This window comes from Eubalaena glacialis, chromosome 8 (assembly GCF_028564815.1).
Source record: "Eubalaena glacialis isolate mEubGla1 chromosome 8, mEubGla1.1.hap2.+ XY, whole genome shotgun sequence".
In the NCBI taxonomy this organism is placed as follows: Eukaryota; Metazoa; Chordata; class Mammalia; order Artiodactyla; family Balaenidae; genus Eubalaena; species Eubalaena glacialis.
Genome location: NC_083723.1, coordinates 72,137,555 through 72,156,438, shown reverse-complemented (window position 1 = coordinate 72,156,438; position 18,884 = coordinate 72,137,555). Strand labels below are relative to the sequence as shown.

The 18,884-nt window shown below is 33.7% G+C and overlaps 1 protein-coding gene across 7 annotated transcripts in view; it reads left to right on the top strand.

Moving 5' to 3' along the window:
* AKAP9 (A-kinase anchoring protein 9) overlaps positions 1-18,884 on the top strand; it is a 152,008-nt gene that overhangs the window by 107,922 nt on the left and 25,202 nt on the right. For all 7 annotated transcript variants that reach the window (XM_061198577.1, XM_061198576.1, XM_061198575.1 and 4 more), the window contains 10 exons: positions 1,265-1,427; positions 2,238-2,450; positions 4,853-5,085; positions 6,025-6,144; positions 8,025-8,201; positions 9,174-9,278; positions 13,660-13,812; positions 14,188-14,367; positions 15,380-16,429; positions 18,255-18,395. In XM_061198577.1, the coding sequence (XP_061054560.1) occupies positions 1,265-1,427; positions 2,238-2,450; positions 4,853-5,085; positions 6,025-6,144; positions 8,025-8,201; positions 9,174-9,278; positions 13,660-13,812; positions 14,188-14,367; positions 15,380-16,429; positions 18,255-18,395 (2,535 nt within the window). The remainder of the gene's footprint in view (positions 1-1,264; positions 1,428-2,237; positions 2,451-4,852; positions 5,086-6,024; positions 6,145-8,024; positions 8,202-9,173; positions 9,279-13,659; positions 13,813-14,187; positions 14,368-15,379; positions 16,430-18,254; positions 18,396-18,884) is intronic.

Here is an 18,884-nt window from a genome sequence, read left to right as displayed (position 1 = left end):
GGTTATCCACATTTAAAGGAAAATAGTCTTTTGCCAGTCAACAGTAAAAATATAAAGTTTTATCTTTGTTGAGGTAACAACATATTATTACAGATATTTTAGGAAATATTTTGTGATTAAAATATGTGCTTAATTTTCCATTATGAGTCTTAAATGTGTATGCATATTATTTTCAAGTAATGGGTTGCGAATGATATTTAAAACATCTTATTAAAACAAGAATAATTGCACAATAGATATGTGAGATACTGATTTATCCAACCACAAAATGGTACCACAAAAAGCTTTACTTAGTAACTCTAAAATCTCTTTGCTATGGTAAATTTTAAAATGCTATGGTAAATTATTTTTAAATGTAATGGTGTTAATATTAAATACCAGAAACATTTGAGCTCAATTTTTCCCCATGTAGTTGTTTTAATAAGAACAGATAAAGCAGGTGCTAGCAGTAAGAAGCCCAGAAAACTAAAGCAGAGATAGTGCTTTTCTGCAGTTTTCATGCAGCTGATAACAATGATCACTGTTTTTGAGCGCTTTGGCCTTGAGCCTGTACTTGACTGTCATCTTAAAAATTGTTTAAGAATGTGGTCAGTATATGCCAATGACAGCATTTTAAGGAGGCTGTGTTTATAGATAATGCCTCTATAGTCTAAGGTTTTGAAAATAAACTGAATATTCATTTAGAGTCTTGTAGATGTTTCACAAATGGACAGAAGTATAAAGCTTTTAGTTAAAATATGGGTTAAACTTCATTTTTTTGTGCCACTATGATTTTATTCATTGATGACATTGCATTAATCATTTATTGTTAGTTCCCCACAGTGTACAGTAGGAGTCGCAGTCAATAAATGGTAAATACAGAGAACATAAAGCTTATCATAGAACACATAGTTACATAAAATTCTTTACCAAATACAAAAAGGGCCTGTGTATTATTAATTTTATATCTCTCTTCATATGATAGCATACAGATCTAGTGATGTAAAGTGGTTTATTTTCAAAAGAAGCTTTTTTTTTTTGTTCAATAAAATTAGAATACATATCTTAGGAAAGTTATACACAGCTAATCTACTTATCTACTGATTTACCCTACCTACTAGTACCAGCATGCACTAGAAATATTAAGTGACTACAATTCAACAGTGTATCTTTATTTTCAGTTAAAATTCTTTTTTTATTTTTTTTTTTTAAGCTTTAATGGGGAATGACACTGGTATTCTTAACACTTTGTCTTCCTTCACGTCTACTTTGCCTCTTCGTTTAGCTGGAACATGCGAAAGTTGCACAGACAGAATTGATGCGTGAGTCATTTAGACAGAAACAAGAAGTGACAGAGTCCCTTAAGTGCCAAGAAGAACTGCGAGAGCGCCTTCATGAGGAGTGCAGGGCCAGAGAACAGCTGGCTGTGGAGCTCAGTAAGGCTGAGGGTGAGCACCCTGCCATTGGCAACTGAGGGTGGAGAAATTTCAAGTCTAAAAATAAATTGTGGTGCAAGCCAGGTTTGGAAACCACCAGTCTACTTTTAATTTCAAATGCCCATTGAAAAGTAGTTATAGTTTGTCTTCAGAATTCCTCTAAGCAGTTTTTAAAACTATATATATATTTTTAATTATCAAAAGTACTTAGTAGAATTATAGAAAGTATTTAAAATTTTAGAAAATACAGAAATGAACGATAGTGAATTGTTACCATAATCCCACCATCCTAAGACAACTGTTATAATTTAAAGATGAGGAAACTGGAGCAAAGAGATGCTAATAAATTGTTCAGTCACCATGAAATCGTGATTCCAGGCTTTAAGCCTGTAAAGCTCCATGCTGTTTATATCCTACCGTGCTGTTGTGGGTGTTGGCCTTCTAGAATCACTTAAAATATCAACTTTCTCTAGTATGTTTAAAATGTGATTCAGTTCACAAGCATCTGATTTATATTAAGCTTTCCAGGAACCTATCTGTTTATATCCGTTTAATAAAGTGTGTTATACCTACATGATGTGATACATTAGCATAACAAATAATAGAAAATTCAGAGGAATTTCTTATTTAGACACATATTTACTAAGAAAAGGCTGTATTGAACATACCATAGTTACTGCTATCATCAGCAGCAAATTCATTCAAGACTCAATAGGTTGGAATGATTTAAAATTTGCTAACAGAACACCTTTTATTATTTATATAAGTATAATGGTAAAATTTGAAATAATAATTACATTCCTTGTTAATTTTATTTTATAGGTGTCATTGATGGCTATGCAGATGAAAAAACGCTTTTTGAAAGGCAAATTCAGGAAAAAACTGATATAATAGATCGTCTTGAGCAGGAGTTGTTATGTGCAGGTAATAGATTACAAGAATTAGAAGCAGAACAACAGCAGATCCAAGAAGAACGAGAATTACTGTCGAGGCAGAAGGAAGCTATGAAAGCTGAGGCAGGCCCAGTTGAACAGCGTATGTATTTTTAGACTTTATATGAAACATTCCTGAAAAGTTCAAGATGACTTTTTTTCCCCCTTTCAGTGCCATTATTTATATATTTTATATAGGGATTGAAAAATAATAAGAAAATCTACCTTATTGGTAATTGTATTATTAGCCAACCATGTGGAATCAAATTTTTTTTCTTTCTCCTTTGGCATATTTTGACAGAAAAAGATAATTCTTCATTTATCCTCAAACCTCTGCCTAAAGAGAAAGCTGCATATAATGAGGCAGGATATTTTTTAAACTGTGTAAGATTTAGTTCTTTTAATTGCAGAAAGGCAGCAAAATGTATACTTGGATTAACTAAATAAGAGCACTGACCTGCACTAGTAGTGAGCAGGTGAGGTGGATTTCAGCCTGCAAGATAATAGATTGAAAAGGTCACTGGCTCTTAGAAGCAGGCTGACATCTAGTTTAATATAAGTGGGACTTCAAAGAATAAATAAGTTTACAAATAACCTTTAATCTTTTCTTAAATGAGACATTAGGTAACATATCGAAGTTTGTTTGGTGGTAAAAAAAATAAAATAAATGTCAGTCTTTGTAACAGTGGAACTTTAAATCCTTTTAATCATATCTTCTCATGTTTATATTACACATGCAGTCAGATTATAAATGTGTAGTTTTACTAATTGAATTTTATCAATTTAGAGATACAACATACATTTTTGTAATATGGTGAAGTTTTTCTGGTTGCTCAAATTTGTTTAGCACAGGTTTAGGGTTGGAATTTTTAATGTGGAAAGTATGTGTATGATACATGTAAAATGTTCAAGAAATACTGATACATCTGAAAACGTTACCAATGATAATAATCAGTGGTTTCAACTTTTCTGATTCTTTTGTGTATGTGTATTATTCTATTTTAGGAAATAGAAGACATGTAAATTACCATATTTTTGTTCTCTGTGTGTGTTTTTTCTTTCCTAATAGGAGTAGTAGATGCTGCAGTCGATGCAGCACCTGGAGCAGGTGTGTTTATACAATTGCATGGCCATTGGGTGACCCTTGGATTTTTCAACCAACTAACATATCTCTAATTTTGCTGTTTTGTTTCATACTTACAGTTTTTCTCTTTAACAACAGAAAAACTCTTCTTACAATAAAAATACATATTTATATTTGGAATTAACAACTGAGATTCATAGTGACCATCATCTTATTATATCTATTATTCCACAGAGCTTAAGACCATTTCAGTTTTTTAAAGAAAATGTTGGTTTATTAAAAGTTTTTTTCTTTAACAAATATGTTAAACTCTTACAGCCTATGAGTTTTCAAAATACTCTGTTCTAAATCAGGAAGTATATAAGATGATGGTATCAGTAGGATCAGTGAAATTTAATAAAGAGACTTTCTGGTTGATTAACGTTTATATTAACATCTAAATCAGTATTGTTTTAAAAGGAAAGCTGTTTTCTGTAGATTTCTAATCCTGAGTACAGTGTTGACAGACCAGTTAGCGTAAAGACTCTAGAGTAATATTCCTTCCATTTTCTTCATTAGAGAATTGTTCTACTTTGCTATATGTAATTTATTATTGTATGATTAATATTAATAATAATGGCTAACACTTATATGTAGTGCTTACCATAGTCTAGGCACCGTTCTTCACATGTATTAACTCATTTGATTCCACAATAACTCTTAGAGATCAGTACTGTTACTATCCCCAGTTTACATATAAGGAAATTGAAGGACATTATGTTAAGTGCCGCAGAGACAAGTGGCAGTTAGGATGTGAACCCACAGTCTTTGCTCTTAAGCACCACACCACACTACCTCTCATACTTGTCAGTTTTCCCGTGATACACATACATTTGAGTATGCAAGACTAAGTCAGGAATGTGGATCTAATAAGGAGTAAGGCTAACAGGAAATTCTGATTCTAGTTGTATTTCTTTTCTGTAACTCTTACTTGCCTTGGTTAAAGGTTTACAGTATTTGATCTCTGTGTATTGTGTATGCATATAAAAATGACTTTATGGGTTTAAATGAATTGATTTTTGCCTGAGGTGAGTTATTTCTGTGCTTGAATTTGGTTAGACTTTGCTCTTTTCCTTACAGTGAAAGTGGATTTTGAGGGGGTCATTTGCTATGCTCTTTTCACAAAAATATTGTTTTTAGTGACAGGACATATTCTTTATGTTAATTCTGTACAATTTTATTGATACTAGCTTGCTTACTTATATAGGAATATGTTATTTTGATATTTTCGTAAGAGTATTTTCCTTTTTTACATGTGTTTGAAGTAAAACTCGGCTCCTTTATTTCATGAAGTTAAAATTTGAATACAGTTATGGGTGGTTTCACTATCATAACATCGTTAATTGTGATTTAATGTAGTATATTTTTGCACTTATAAACAGAATTACTACAGGAGACAGAAAAACTGATGAAGGAAAAACTAGAGGTACAGTGTCAAGCCGAAAAAGTACGTGATGACCTTCAAAAACAAGTGAAAGCTCTAGAAGTAGATGTCGAGGAACAAGTCAGTAGATTTATAGAGCTGGAACAGGAAAAAAATGCTGAACTAATGGATTTAAGACAGCAAAACCAAGCACTGGAAAAGCAGTTAGAAAAAATGAGAAAATTTTTAGATGTAAGTATTCTCAACATTAATATTAATTTTCTCAGTGGAACGCTACTTGCTGCTCTTCTAGGTTGTGGATTTTAAATTATGGAGAGACTCTTAAATTCTAATATTTCCATCTATATGTGTCATCTACTAATTAATTGAAAAGTACTATTTCGATTAAAAATTCTAGTAATTTTTATTTTGCAGCTTTCAGAATTAAAAGCAGTACAGGCAGATTATGAGTAAGCCCTACCAGTTAGCCTTTCCAAATTCATAGTTAAGAAGTTTGTCCTAGTCTTTTTCTTAACCAATAGCCAAAGCAAGTTAGGATCCTCAAAGCTATTGGCCACCACTGTTTAACCCATAAAAGATACACACACAGGTAACAAGTGTGCCCTGGAAGCAAAGGACTGGAACAGTTGTCATGCTGTCATTACTCTCTTCCAAAAAGCTGTTAAGTCTCTAATTTCACATGGATTTTCTTCTTTGGGATTTCACTTAAGCCGTGTGTTATCTTCACAGATCAGAGAATAAGATTCTTACACATTTTATAATTTTAGGTGTAAAACCTAGATTAAAATGAAAGAAATTTACTACATAATTTGTTCTACTTTTTTTTGTTTAATGACTAAATTAATAGTGGAATTCCTTCTTTCTTCCAAAAAAGTAAATTCATTTTAAGAAGAACATATTTATTTCATTCTGTGTTTAACATTACTTGAATTTTTAAAAGTGTTGTGCTTCAGATAACATTTAAATGCTTAAATTTTTGTTGAAGAGCCGTAATAGGTTGTGTACCATACAACAAATGTTATCTTTTTAAACCTTTTTGGTTTGGGGTATTCCCATGATCATCAGTTGTTCGTCTTCAAACAAAACTGTGCCTACAATTAAAGGGAAGTAAGGGAAATAATAGCTTCAATAAATATTATTTCTTCAGTTACTATTATTATTAAACTTCAGGAGCAAGCCATTGATAGAGAACACGAGAGAGATGTATTCCAACAGGAAATACAGAAACTAGAACAGCAACTTAAGGTCATACCTCGATTCCAGCCTATCAGTGAACATCAAACTAGAGAGGTAAGAATTTTACTGATACTGTCTACCATACAATAATTTGTATATTATGTATAAAATAAGATGCATATAATAAAAAACTTAAAAGGAGTTCTTTCTATTGTATATAAATCTTTAAAATCAGAAACTTAAATATTACTTCAATATGAGAAGGTTCTTGAAACCCTAAAAATTCCAAAGAAGTATAAAATACCTATAAACTCATTGTAGTAAAATGTTATTTACATTCTCATTTAATAGAAGGAAACTGATGTAGAACAGCCTTATCTATTGGAGCAGTAGAAAAGTTATCAATCCCCACAGAGTTTATAGTTATTCATCTTGTTCCTAACATTTTTAGGTTTTGAAAAGTAGCTGTGTGTTCGTTGACACTCAAAAGAATATTTAAGCTCTAGAACTTCCTGTCATTTCCTACTATTTGTTTTCTTATATTTAAAAAGAGTGAGCTGCCTCATTCATGAAACTTCAAGAAACTAACAATGATGTATGTATTTGATTTTCTTCCAAATCATTGATCCATTTGTTTTCTCCTTACTTTGCCAGATCTGAGTCCCCAGCTTCTAATTTTTTCAGGATCAAAAAAAAAAAATCTAACTGTAACAGTATATTGTACCATTTTGCTATACCTCCTTTATTGTCTTTTCCTTTGACCTCACTTCAAACTTAGTCCACCTTTTATTGTTAAAGTTTCTCCTCAGGCTTTATTACTGTCATCCTTGAACCTGTAATTGTAGGTAAGCTTGCATTTCTTCTAATGTTTTGAGGAATAAGTGCCATTTTTAGATAATTTCCTGAAAGTATCTCACTGAAATAAGGTAGAATTCCTTTTTTTCCTACCATCACATTTCTTTTTTTTAAATAAGCTTTCTCTCTTCACTTGATTAGAACTAATATCACAAGCTATCTTATTGATCCTTCCTGTGTCTTTCCATCACAGAGCCATTCACTTGAATGGTGCTGCATATCAGAATCACTTAGGGAAACTTTCAGGGTGCACAAATCCTTCTCAGCACCTGGCATTCTCATCTCTATTCTGGGCTGGTGGAATCTGTAGGCTGCAAAGCTTTCCAAGTGACTGTATTAAAGGTCCCCAATTCCCTCCCATCCCTGTGGTATTTAGAACCATTGTATTATTATATGTATCGCTATAACCATTTGTGGAAAGAAAAACATAATCCATGAAAGTTTTTTAGGTCATCTTATCTCACATGTAAATGTAAGTCAGTACTCTGTAAACTTGTTTTCTTTGTTAGGTTTTGGTGTGGCTGTGCCATTAGAGCTTGTAGTTCAACATTATTCAAAAATGTATTGTTGCTCCTCCTAGCTAGAGAAACTCTTAGTCTTAAGAGAACTTTTTTAAAAGGTTTGGTGAAAGCAATATTATTTCTGTTTTACTAGTACTGCTTAGATGTATCAACTCAGAAAACGTTGCTGTAGTTGGAGACAATAGCGCTATCCTTATCAAAAATAAAATTAGCATAGCATCTAAAAATCCTTTTGGAAATGAAGATAGATATATTATTAACATGCTTACTTTTTTTTTTTTTTAATTAATTAATTTATTTATTTTTGGCTGTGTTGGGTCTTCGTTTCTGTGTGAGGGCTTTCGCTAGTTGCGGCAAGCGGGGGCCACTCTTCATCGCAGTGCGTGGGCCTCTCACTATCGCGGCCTCTCTTGTTGTGGAGCACAGGCTCCAGACGCGCAGGCTCAGTAGTTGTGGCTCACGGGCCTAGTTGCTCCGCGGCATGTGGGATCTTCCCAGACCAGGGCTCGAACCCGTGTCCCCTGCATTGGCAGGCAGATTCTCAACCACTGTGCCACCAGGGAAGCCCCCCATGCTTACATTTTTTAACATTACAGTTTTTGCTTTTTATATTTCCAGGTTGAACAGTTAACAAATCATCTGAAAGAAAAAACAGACAAGTGCAGTGAGCTTTTGCTCTCTAAAGAGCAGCTTCAGAGGGATATACAGGAGCGTAATGAAGAAATTGAGAAACTGGAGTTCAGAGTAAGGGAATTGGAGCAAGCCTTACTCATGAGTACGGACAGTTTTCAAAAGGTGTGACATTTTCTTTGGGTTAATTTTATCAAGTGTTTTAGTACAGATTACTCTTAGTTACATGAACATCAATTTTTTAAAATTAAAAAAATCACTGATGATGCTTTGTTGATATTATTGCATAATGTATATATCTTTATGTCTTCATTGACATCATAACCATTTCTGTTTATTCTTTTTTTAATTAATTAATTTATTTATTTATTTATTTATGGCTGTGTTGGGTCTTTGTTTCTGTGCGAGGGCTTTCTCTAGTTGTGGCACGTGGAGGCCACTCTTCATCGCGGTGCGTGGGCCTCTCACTGTCGCGGCCTCACTTGTTGTGGAGCACAGGCTCCAGACGCGCAGGCTCAGTAATTGTGGCTCACGGGCCTAGCTGCTCTGCGGCATGTGGGATCCTCCCAGACCAGGGCTCGAACCTGTGTCCCCTGCATTGGCAGGTAGATTCTCAACCACTGCGCCACCACGGAAGCCCCATTTCTGTTTATTCTTATCTCCAAATGTTCCTTGCATATCTGAGTCCTGATAAAGAAAGATTAATTAAACCAGAAGAATTAATTGCCCTTTTAACCATCAGTAAGTTTGTGATTATAAAATAATAGCCAAGTGAAAAAGCTGTAGGCACCAGTTTAGGCTGATGCTTTACCCCAAACTAAGAAGCAATGAGATCTGTTCCTGTTATGCTACAGAAAGCAAAAATGAATGAAAGAAGAGCAGGATAAGGAAATTGGGAGGGGAGCAGATGAGGGGATAGCCTTCATTTTATCTGAGAAATGAATTTTAAGATTGTCAAGCAATTCCTGTCTTAATTTGTATAAAATGCATTCAAGACTGAATGTTGTAACTTTTGATCATTCACTAATGTAGATTATCTACTTCTAATTAGAGAAATAGAATTGCTACTTCTCCAATTAAAATGGATAGTTAGGATTTAATGTCTGAAATTTTGAGAAAATTCTTATATATTTAAAGGTAGAGGACCGAAAACAGTTTGGATCTGTAGAAGCTAAAGCGGAATTGTCCCTAGAAATACAATTGCAGGCTGAGCGAGACGCCATAGACAGAAAGGAAAAAGAGGTAAGTTTATTTTTAATGACAAAGTGTGGCTTGAATTATTTTAGAAAATATCATTTGATTAGAATGAAGTTTATGGTCTAAAACCCAAGTTCAGAGTGTTTCTTAGCTTATTGCCTAAGTTGACCTTGGAAGACAGTAAACATTTGAACAAATAAACTGGAATGAAGAAGAGGGGACAAGTAAAAACGCTTGGACACGGGAGGAAGTTTTGAGGACAGAAAAGGTGGCTGGTTTGGTAGGTATGAATTCAATGAAGAGGAGAGTGGAGAGAGATAGTAGGGTTTGGGCACAAGGCAGTACCTTCCTCTTGACCTTACCATAGGCTTTGAATTACTGCTACTTTGCTGTGGGTTTTGTTTTTTTTTTAAGTTGTATTGCCCTGGGAGATAATAGTGCCTTTTTACAGTGTGCTAAACATGTTCTTAAAACAAAAGGTTAATAATAAAGTAATTCTATAAAGTTCTTTTATGTTTTTCTACTCCCTCCCTTTCCAAAAAAAAAAAAAAACCAGAAAATGCACTTCTAAAACAGCAATACTTTCCAATTCCTAATTATTTAAACCTTTGTCTATCATTAGTTTTTCTAAAGCATATTGTACTGTATGTCGTCTAGCTATACCATATTTTAAATGTTTCAACATTTTTAATTACATTTTTATCTCTTTCCATATAATTTTCTCAGGACATTTGATATATTTTAAGAAATATTTATTGAATGTAAACAGTATATTAATGTTAATGAGTGTTTTGAAAAATAGAAGAATGATTTAGATGTCAGCTAAAACTATAGCTTGGAGAACTTTTAGTTTGGAGGAGAAAAAAGTCATCTATATAAATGACTAATGGAAATGATCATTTCCATGAGAATGGTTATTTTCTCATTTTCACATAGTACTGACTAATGTTTATCTAAGAGATTCGTATTTATTTTGTTTTTTGGCTTTTATGTGAGAGGCAGAGAACATTTTTGTTGATATGTGACCACTTCTGTGTTTCAAAAAGAATTAACATTTAAAGATTTACCTTACACTAAATAATCAAATAAATTGTCTGCTTTCTAAAAAGATGGAACTCCAAAACTGGTTGCAAAGGCAATGATAATTGATTATAGATAATTGATTAAGTTTACTAATTTTATATTTTTATTGTCATTTGAATTTTATTTAACGCTACTTAACACCTTAATTTCTTGAAGTAAGTATCCAATAACTGCCTACCATTTACTTAGAATCATAGTTGTTGGAACTACAAGAGGCCTTAGAGAGCTTCTGTCAACCAGCTCCCAGTTTTTACAGATGAAACAGAGGCAGACATGTTGAATGAGTAAAGAATTAAACTGATGGCTAAGGTTGGTCTACTAATACTTGTCACTGTTATTCATGTTTGAACAACAGTGACAAGTATTCTGTCAGAACCCACTCACTCAGTAACTGGAGACTGAAAGATAGAATGTAAAATTGAAACATATATCTTTTAATGAAAATAACTTCTTAAGCGTTCTGTCCTGTACTAGGCAAATGTTTTCAGATATCTGACAGTATAAACATAAGATGTCTGTGTCATTATATCTGAGATACTTCCCACTACTCTCATAGCCTAAGTTTGTGTAAAACTTTTTTTTGAAGTTTATTACAGTATTTAGAAATTCAAAATGAATAGAAAGAAGAAAACCTTAGAAGATAGGAATTTCAGGATGTATAAGAGAAGGAGAATAATGTGGAGAGAAATAGAAGGAAGAATTTCTTTAAGAAAAAGATGCCTTCAATTAGGTTTTAGCTCTGTGAAGGTTTTAGCTCTTTATAGAGTTAAAGAGATCTAGCTTACAAATGGCAATAGTAAATAATAATAGTTAACTTTGTTGAAGTCTGTGCCAGAAAGTGCTAAGTATTTTAAACGCCTAATGTCATTAACCCTTGCACTCTCCCTGAGGATAGGTTCTATTGATATTTCCACTTTACACATGAGTAAACCAGATATTAAGAGAGGTTAAGGAACTTGCTCATAGTCACACAGTAAGTGGTTAAACAAGAATTCCTCCTCGATTTCTCTGATTCTGGAGCCCTGTGATGCTCTACTGCCAAAACATCCGGGCATGTTTTGCCCTGTTGGTGAGAAGTATTATAGACTGTCATTCAACATTTATTGAATTCCTATGTGTAGAACACCACTGTCCAATTGTAAAACCAGTACCGCTCTTCAAGGAGTCTCCTATCTAACTAGGATATGTATACACACATATACATACATACCTACATACATACACACACACACACATTTGAAAGAGAAGAATACTTAAAAGTAAACACAAATAGGTGCAAATTAATGTAATCCAAACAGTCTAGATATCATTTGGTAGCTAAATAGAACAAGGTTAAACCAGAAAGCTACCATTCTATTTTTAGACCTTAATAATATTTTTCTGGTTTTTGGTTGTCATAGACTCAGTAATAAGACAGCAGGGACTGCAGCTGAAGTCTGGCTGAGTAAGAGGAGAGAATGCCTTACAGTGTCATTTTGGGAATTGAAGTCTGTTTTGATGCCTCAAGTTCAGCTACTTATGATGGGAATGTTAGTGCTTTAGATCAGTGCTTCTCAAACTTTAATGTGCGTATGAATCCCCTGGGGATCTTGTTAAAATGAAGAATCTGATTCAGTAGGTCTGGGGTGGGGCTTGAGAATCTGTGCTTCTAACATGTTCCCAGGTGAGGCTATTTCTGCTCCAGGGACCACTCTTTGAATATTAAGGCTAAGAATTTGACCATAAACTGTTTTATCAAAAAAGAAAATAAGTATCAGGTGAGGCAGGGCAAGGGCAGCAATTTTGAACTTAAATATCTATGTATGTGTTGAAATAATACCTTGTCATCAAAAGTAGTCGTAGAAGATAGGGATAAGTGTAAATACCATTATATTAGGTAACTTTGAAGAAGATATAATCATCACAATTTTCAACAAACTAACCTGATAATTATATATGCACAACTACTAACTATATTTAAGGTGTGCCTACTGAGTTTAATATCAGTGTTAAAGAAAATTATTTAAATATGTCTTAGACATCAGTTATTAGAAGCAGGATAAATGATAGTTAAGAATGTAAGCTTCCAGAGGTAAACTCCTGAGGTTCAAAAACTGGCTTCCACATACTAGCCTTGTGACTGCAGGTCAAGGTGCTCCTCTTTCAGTGACTCCCTTCCTCATCTCTGAAATGGAGATAATCCTAGTAAAGATCTCATAAAGTTGTTATAGGGTTTTTAAAAAAATAATACATATAAAGCATCTTATGCAGTGCCTAACAGTAAATTGTCTATAAATGGTGGCTATTGTTACTAATATCAGTATGATTTCTATTAATGAAATATTAGGCTAAATGATTCTGAAGGTCTTTGCCTTGCTAATGCTAAGATATGATTCTGATTACGTATCGGTGTGTAATCAGAATATGCCCCCTTTCAAGTTCTAAGGTAATAAATGATTTATATGTACTTTCTGAGCCAGTTGCCACTAAATGCTGCTCTTGTGTCTTAGGTTGCTTTTAATGCAGCAATTTTGATCATTAGGTAAATACACATTTGAAAGTCCATTCATTAAAAATGTATTAGGAAGCTACAAAGCATTGAGCTAAATGACTGTTCCTCTCCTCAACCAAACCCAAATATTAAACCAAACTCTTAATATTCATCATTAGTTTCAGTCTCTACATAACCATCAAAGAGCAATTGCTTTACCATTAGTGGTAATCTGTGCTCAGAAGTGAGCTGAATATCAGTTGTCCTATATATAGGAACACTCTAATTTTCTCCTAAAATGGTTTTACTAACTTACTCTTTAAGTTGCTGTTATTTCAGACCTAAGGGTCTCTTGCTCTCAGCATCTACCTCTGCTTCCTTCTGCTCAAGTGAGGCACGTGGCTGCCAAACCTTTCATTGGGTTAAGTATTAATATGGACTAAATTGAGCTAATCTCACTTGGTGGCTAAAATAACTGACCTAATTCTACAGCTTTCTTGAGCATTTTTGATAGCAGTTAATTTAACGTAAAATAAGATCTAAAATGTGGACTCTTTTCCTTCCTCCCATGACTCTTTTATGCTTTATCAGAGGATAATTTTAGGTAGGAAGTGGATCCTTGTATCCTTCCTCTGAAGGTCTCGTCTTTGCTTTGGGCAGGATGGTTTAAAGGTATTTAGTTTGAAAATGTCTAGAAACCACACAGTTACATCTATCTGGCTTAGAGAAACCCCTTTCCTTTATTCTCATGGCTCACGTGTTTTAAGCATATATACTATAGAGCCAGTACAGCACTCTTCATTCTCTCTTGACAAATAAACATTTGTATGAACAGTTTTTTTCTCTTTCCTTTTGATAATTTTGGTATCAAAGATCACAAACTTAGAAGAACAGTTAGAACAGTTCAGAGAAGAACTGGAAAATAAGAATGAAGAAGTCCAGCAACTACATATGCAATTAGAAATACAGAAAAAGGAATCTACTACCCGCCTACAAGAACTTGAACAAGAAAACAAATTATTTAAGGTAATTACTTAAGGAAAACTTTGCCTCTGAATAATTCATTGTTTTGGTCTTGTGTAGTAGTTGTAGTATTAAGCATTTGCTAAATCCAGCTGCTAAATAATACTTAAAAGAGGAACATTAGCTGCAGATGGATTTGCATGGAATTTATCTTCAAGCCAACATAAACATTTGAAGTCATCAGAAATGAAAAATTTTGGAGACCTTTATCAAAACATTTTAAGAATTATTGATTTACAATAATTATATAATAGCTCTGATTTTTTTTTTTCATTTGTATGTTTTAGATGCTATAGCTTGGTAAGAGTTAATTGACAGAATGTTCCAAAAATCGCGTGTAATGCCCTATCCAACTGGGATGGTTATTTTTGTTCCTAGGATGAAATGGAGAAACTGGGATTTGCCATAAAGCAAGCTGATCCTGTCTCTACCCAGGACCAACATGTACTATTTGGGAAATTTGCTCAAATAATGCAGGAAAAAGAGGTAGAAATTGACCAATTGAATGAGCAAATTACAAAACTTCAGCATCAACTTGAAATTACAACAGATAACAAGGTGCACTAATTTAAAATTATTACATGAAATTATTTAAACTAGAATTTTATTTTTATTTTTTATTGAAGTATAGTTGATTTACAATATTGTGTTAGTTTCAGGTGTACAGCAAAGTTATCTAGGTTTTTTTTTTTTTCAGATTATTTTCCATTATAGGTTATTACAAAATATTAAAGAGTTCCCTGTGTTATAAAGTAAATCTTTGTTCTTTATCTGTTTTATGTATAGTAATTTGTGCTGCTATGAACATTGGGGTGCATGTATCTTTTCAAATTAGAGTTTTTGTCTTTTGTGGATACATGCCCGGGAGTAGGATTGCTGGATCATATAGTAGCTCTGTTTTCAGTTTTTTAAGGAACCTCCATACTGTTTTCCATAGTGGCTAAGCTAGAATTTTAAAGGGCAAGATGGTTATTTTTCAGTTTCTTTGTGAATGTAAAAACCAAGTAAAACTTTCTTTTACCCATTAATTTTAATTTAATAAGACATACTGGTTTTAAAAGCTATGTATATGTTTATCCCTTCCTAATATTGTCAAAGATTTTTGATGTTTTATAGGGAGTCTCTGGTGACTCAGATTTCATCATATCACTCTAACCAAATCTGTTAAAAATTCTTCTATTTTGTGTGAGTTAAATAAGATAATGACATTTGAGCACTGTTTTAGACTTTTATTTCAATACTTTATCCTGTTATAGACTGTTACATTTCAATACTGCATCCTTTTTGATTAGATTGTATTGATATTGACTATTTTACTTATAGGAAATCAGCTATTAAATGCCTAAATCACTTTATGTTTAATGACTTTCTGAATGAAGTTCTAAATAAGGTCCTTATTTGATGTGATGGAGGACTGTTGATCTATATTAAAATTAATTTAGGATGTCTGAGAAGTAAATTATTTTTGTGTGTGTGATCAACACTTTAAGATCCTGCCCTAAAATAAAATAAAATTCCCTAAATATAAATACATATTTATTGTATATGTTACTTTTTTGTTAACTAATAGGTTATTGAAGAAAAAAATGAACTAATAAGAGATCTTGAAACCCAGATAGAATGTTTGATGAGTGATCAAGAACGTGTGAAGAAAAATAGAGAAGAAGAAATTGAGCAGCTCAATGAAGTGATTGAAAAGCTTCAACAGGAATTGGCAAATATTGAACAGAAGACATCAGTGGTTACTAATTCTCTCCCAGAAGAAGCAGATAGTTTAAAACATCAGTTAGATATAGTAATAGCTGAAAAACTGGCTTTGGAACAGCAAGTAGAAACCACTAATGAAGAAATGGCCTTGACAAAAAGTGTACTTAAAGAAACCAATTTAAAAATGAACCAGCTAACACAAGAATTATGTAGCTTAAAGAGAGAACATGAAAATACGGAAGAAATCCATAGTATACCAGAGAGAAGTGTTAACATGGCTGTAGATGATCTGAGCAGACACAGACCTGGACTAGAAGTAGTCCTCACTGAGGGTGCTCGTAAACCCCTAGAACATCCGACTTACCTCAAATCTTTTGAAGAAAACAGCAACGTTTCCATAAGCAGTTTGGAAACACAGGTGCTACAACTTGAGAGCACTGTGAATGCAAAGGACTTAGAACTTACCCAATGTCATAAACAAATAAAGGACCTGCAGGAGCAAGGACAGTCTGAAAAAGAAGCACTGAAAAAGAAGATGGCAAACCTGCAAAATATACTTGAGGAAAAGGTGGCTGCTGCTCTTGTAAGTCAGGTCCAACTCGAAGCAGTTAAAGAATATGCAAAATTCTGTCAAGATAAACAAGCAGTTTCACCAGAACCTGGAGGAACAAATACACAGAATTTAAACCAACTAACAGAAAATGAGGTGGAGTCAAACGTGTCAGCACTGACCTTGAGAATATCAGAATTAGAAAGCCAGGTGGTTGAAATGCAGGTAAAAACTGCAGAAAAAAATGCTTTGGAAAAAGAAAAGAAGCTACTAGAACTACAGAAGCTATTGGAGGACAATGAGAAAAAACAGGGAAGCAAAGAAAGGAAAAGAAGCCCTCTAGGAGATTTTGAAGTTCTCAAGGTTAGTTTGTATTTGATTTTTTTCCACTTAAACACCCTAAGAAACTAACTCTCTTTTCCTTGTTCCTTAAACTTACTGCTAATTTATTAAATTAAATACAGTGTTCTTTACATCTAGCAATTCATATATAAAGGGTTTTTATAAAAAATGCTACAATTCCATACAGTCATTATTATCACCAGAACAATGGATACAAACTATATTTTGTGGTCTTAAAATCACAATATTTATTTCACTACCATAGTCGTTAAGTAGAGCAGTCAGAAGAAACTTGGAAATGTTAAGTATAGCAAATGTCCTCTGGAACTTGTGTGGGTTTTTTCCTTTTTCCTCTAACATGCATGTTAAGTGGTCATCATTCCTTTTAAGTAATGAAAATGTCAAAATATATTAGTGTTCTAGTGAATTAATGTATGAGTAATAAGTCATTCACTTTTGCAGATTTTATACCTCATAATAGATTTCATCCTTTCACCCCTTTATGTCTACTTATGTAAAGATCTGAAATCGCAGTTATTTCTTAGCATAGGATAGGACAGGTGTGAAAGGACTTTAATTTTCAAATTCTCACTTTATATATTTATAATTTTGAGAAGTTAATGTATAGTCCTATCTGAACACCAGAAATTAACTGATATATTAGGATTCTATAAGTATTTATTTCGTAAAGGATAACAATTCTTTCCATTTACTAGGCTTTTTCCTTCTAGCTCACTGGAACTATATAAATTACTGTAAATGATATTTAAAATAGTAATGTGATGGGACTTTCCTGGTGGTCCAGTGGTTAAGAATCCGCCTTCCAATTCAGGGTACACGGGTTCGAACCCTGGTCGGGGAACCAAGATCCCACATGCCACAGGGCAACTAAGCCCGCACGTCGCAACTACTGAGCACATGAGCCACAACTACAGAGCCCATGTGCTCTGGAGCCTGCACGCTGCAACTACTGAGCCCACGTGCCACAATTAGAGAGAAGCCCATGTGCCGCAATGAGGAGCCCATGAACCTCAACAAAAGATCCCGCATGCCACAACGAAGATCCCGCCTGCCCCAACTAAGACCCAACACAGCCAAAAATAAAATAAATAAATAAATATTTTAAAATAAATAAATAAAATAAAATGGTAATGTGACTTTCCATATATATAAAACTTCTAAAGTAACACCTGGTATCTTTTGAGGAAAGTGATGTAAATATGAAACTTTTTTGAACGGGTAAACTGAAGCTATTTTCATTAATTATAAAATTTTAGGATATGTTCTAATGACATGATTTACCTTTCATTCCCAGAAATATCATTCTTTTCTTACTGTCTCAAGAATATAAAATGGGGACTTCCCCGGTGGTCCACTGGTAAAGAATCCACCTTAATGCAGGGGATGTGGGTTCAATCCCTGGTTGGGGAACTAAGATCCTACATGCCGTGAGGTGACTAAGTCTGTGCGTCACAACTACAGAGCCCACGCACCCTGGAGCCTGCATGCCACAACTAGAGAAGAGAGAAGAAAAAAAAACCCGTGCGCCACAACTAGAGAGAAGTCCACATGCCGCACCGAAAGGTCCCGCATGCCTCAGCGAAGATCCCGTGTGCCTCAATGAAGACCCGATGCAGCCAAAAAAATAAAAATAAAGAAATAAAGAAAGAATATAAAATGATGGTTGTGAAGAGTTTCCCTATTTGTTGAAAGAACATGGATCATTTTAACCCCTTTTATCTGATAAGCAGTCTTTCCTGAAAAAGCTTTATTGGAATGCACAAGTACCTTGAACTTGGCTTTGTTTTTTGAAAATAACGTGTTCATGTTTTCCACTGCCATTTAGACAACTACTGAGCTGATTCATACCAGTGAAGAAAATGAATTTTTTGGTCGATTTGAGACTCTTACAGCTGAGTCAGCAGCTACCAAAGAAGAACTTGCCAGTTATAAAGAGAAGGCAGAAAAACTTCAGGAAGAGCTTTTGGTAAAATAAGTAACATAGCTCCAATTTCTACCTATTTTAATTTTATTTCAAAGTGTGTATTCTCTTATATGAAAACAAACCCAGATCTATAACTTAACAGCTAGAAAAAAGTCTTTTGTAAATTTGATGAAAAGGTATTATATAGTTTCGTTACTGTCATCTTTCTTCTTTGGTTTTCCTTGGAATCTTTTTTAGGGGGATGCTTTTAATCTCTAGTCTGTTAATGAAAGAGGAGAAAGACATGTTAAAGAGTACTGTATATCCCCTGAGAACCAAAAGTAGAGGCTGATCAAATGATTTCACTTCTGTGGTAATCTGTGACTATACATATATGTGAATATAGATGAAAACTGAGTGTTTCTGAAATGTTTTTCCTGTTATTCTGAGGAAAATGAACATATTAGTGTGAATTACACTCTCCTCTCTACCCTAAATTCTACATGTGGTATTTTTAACTGAATGTTCTACTGTTCTATTCATTATGTTTCA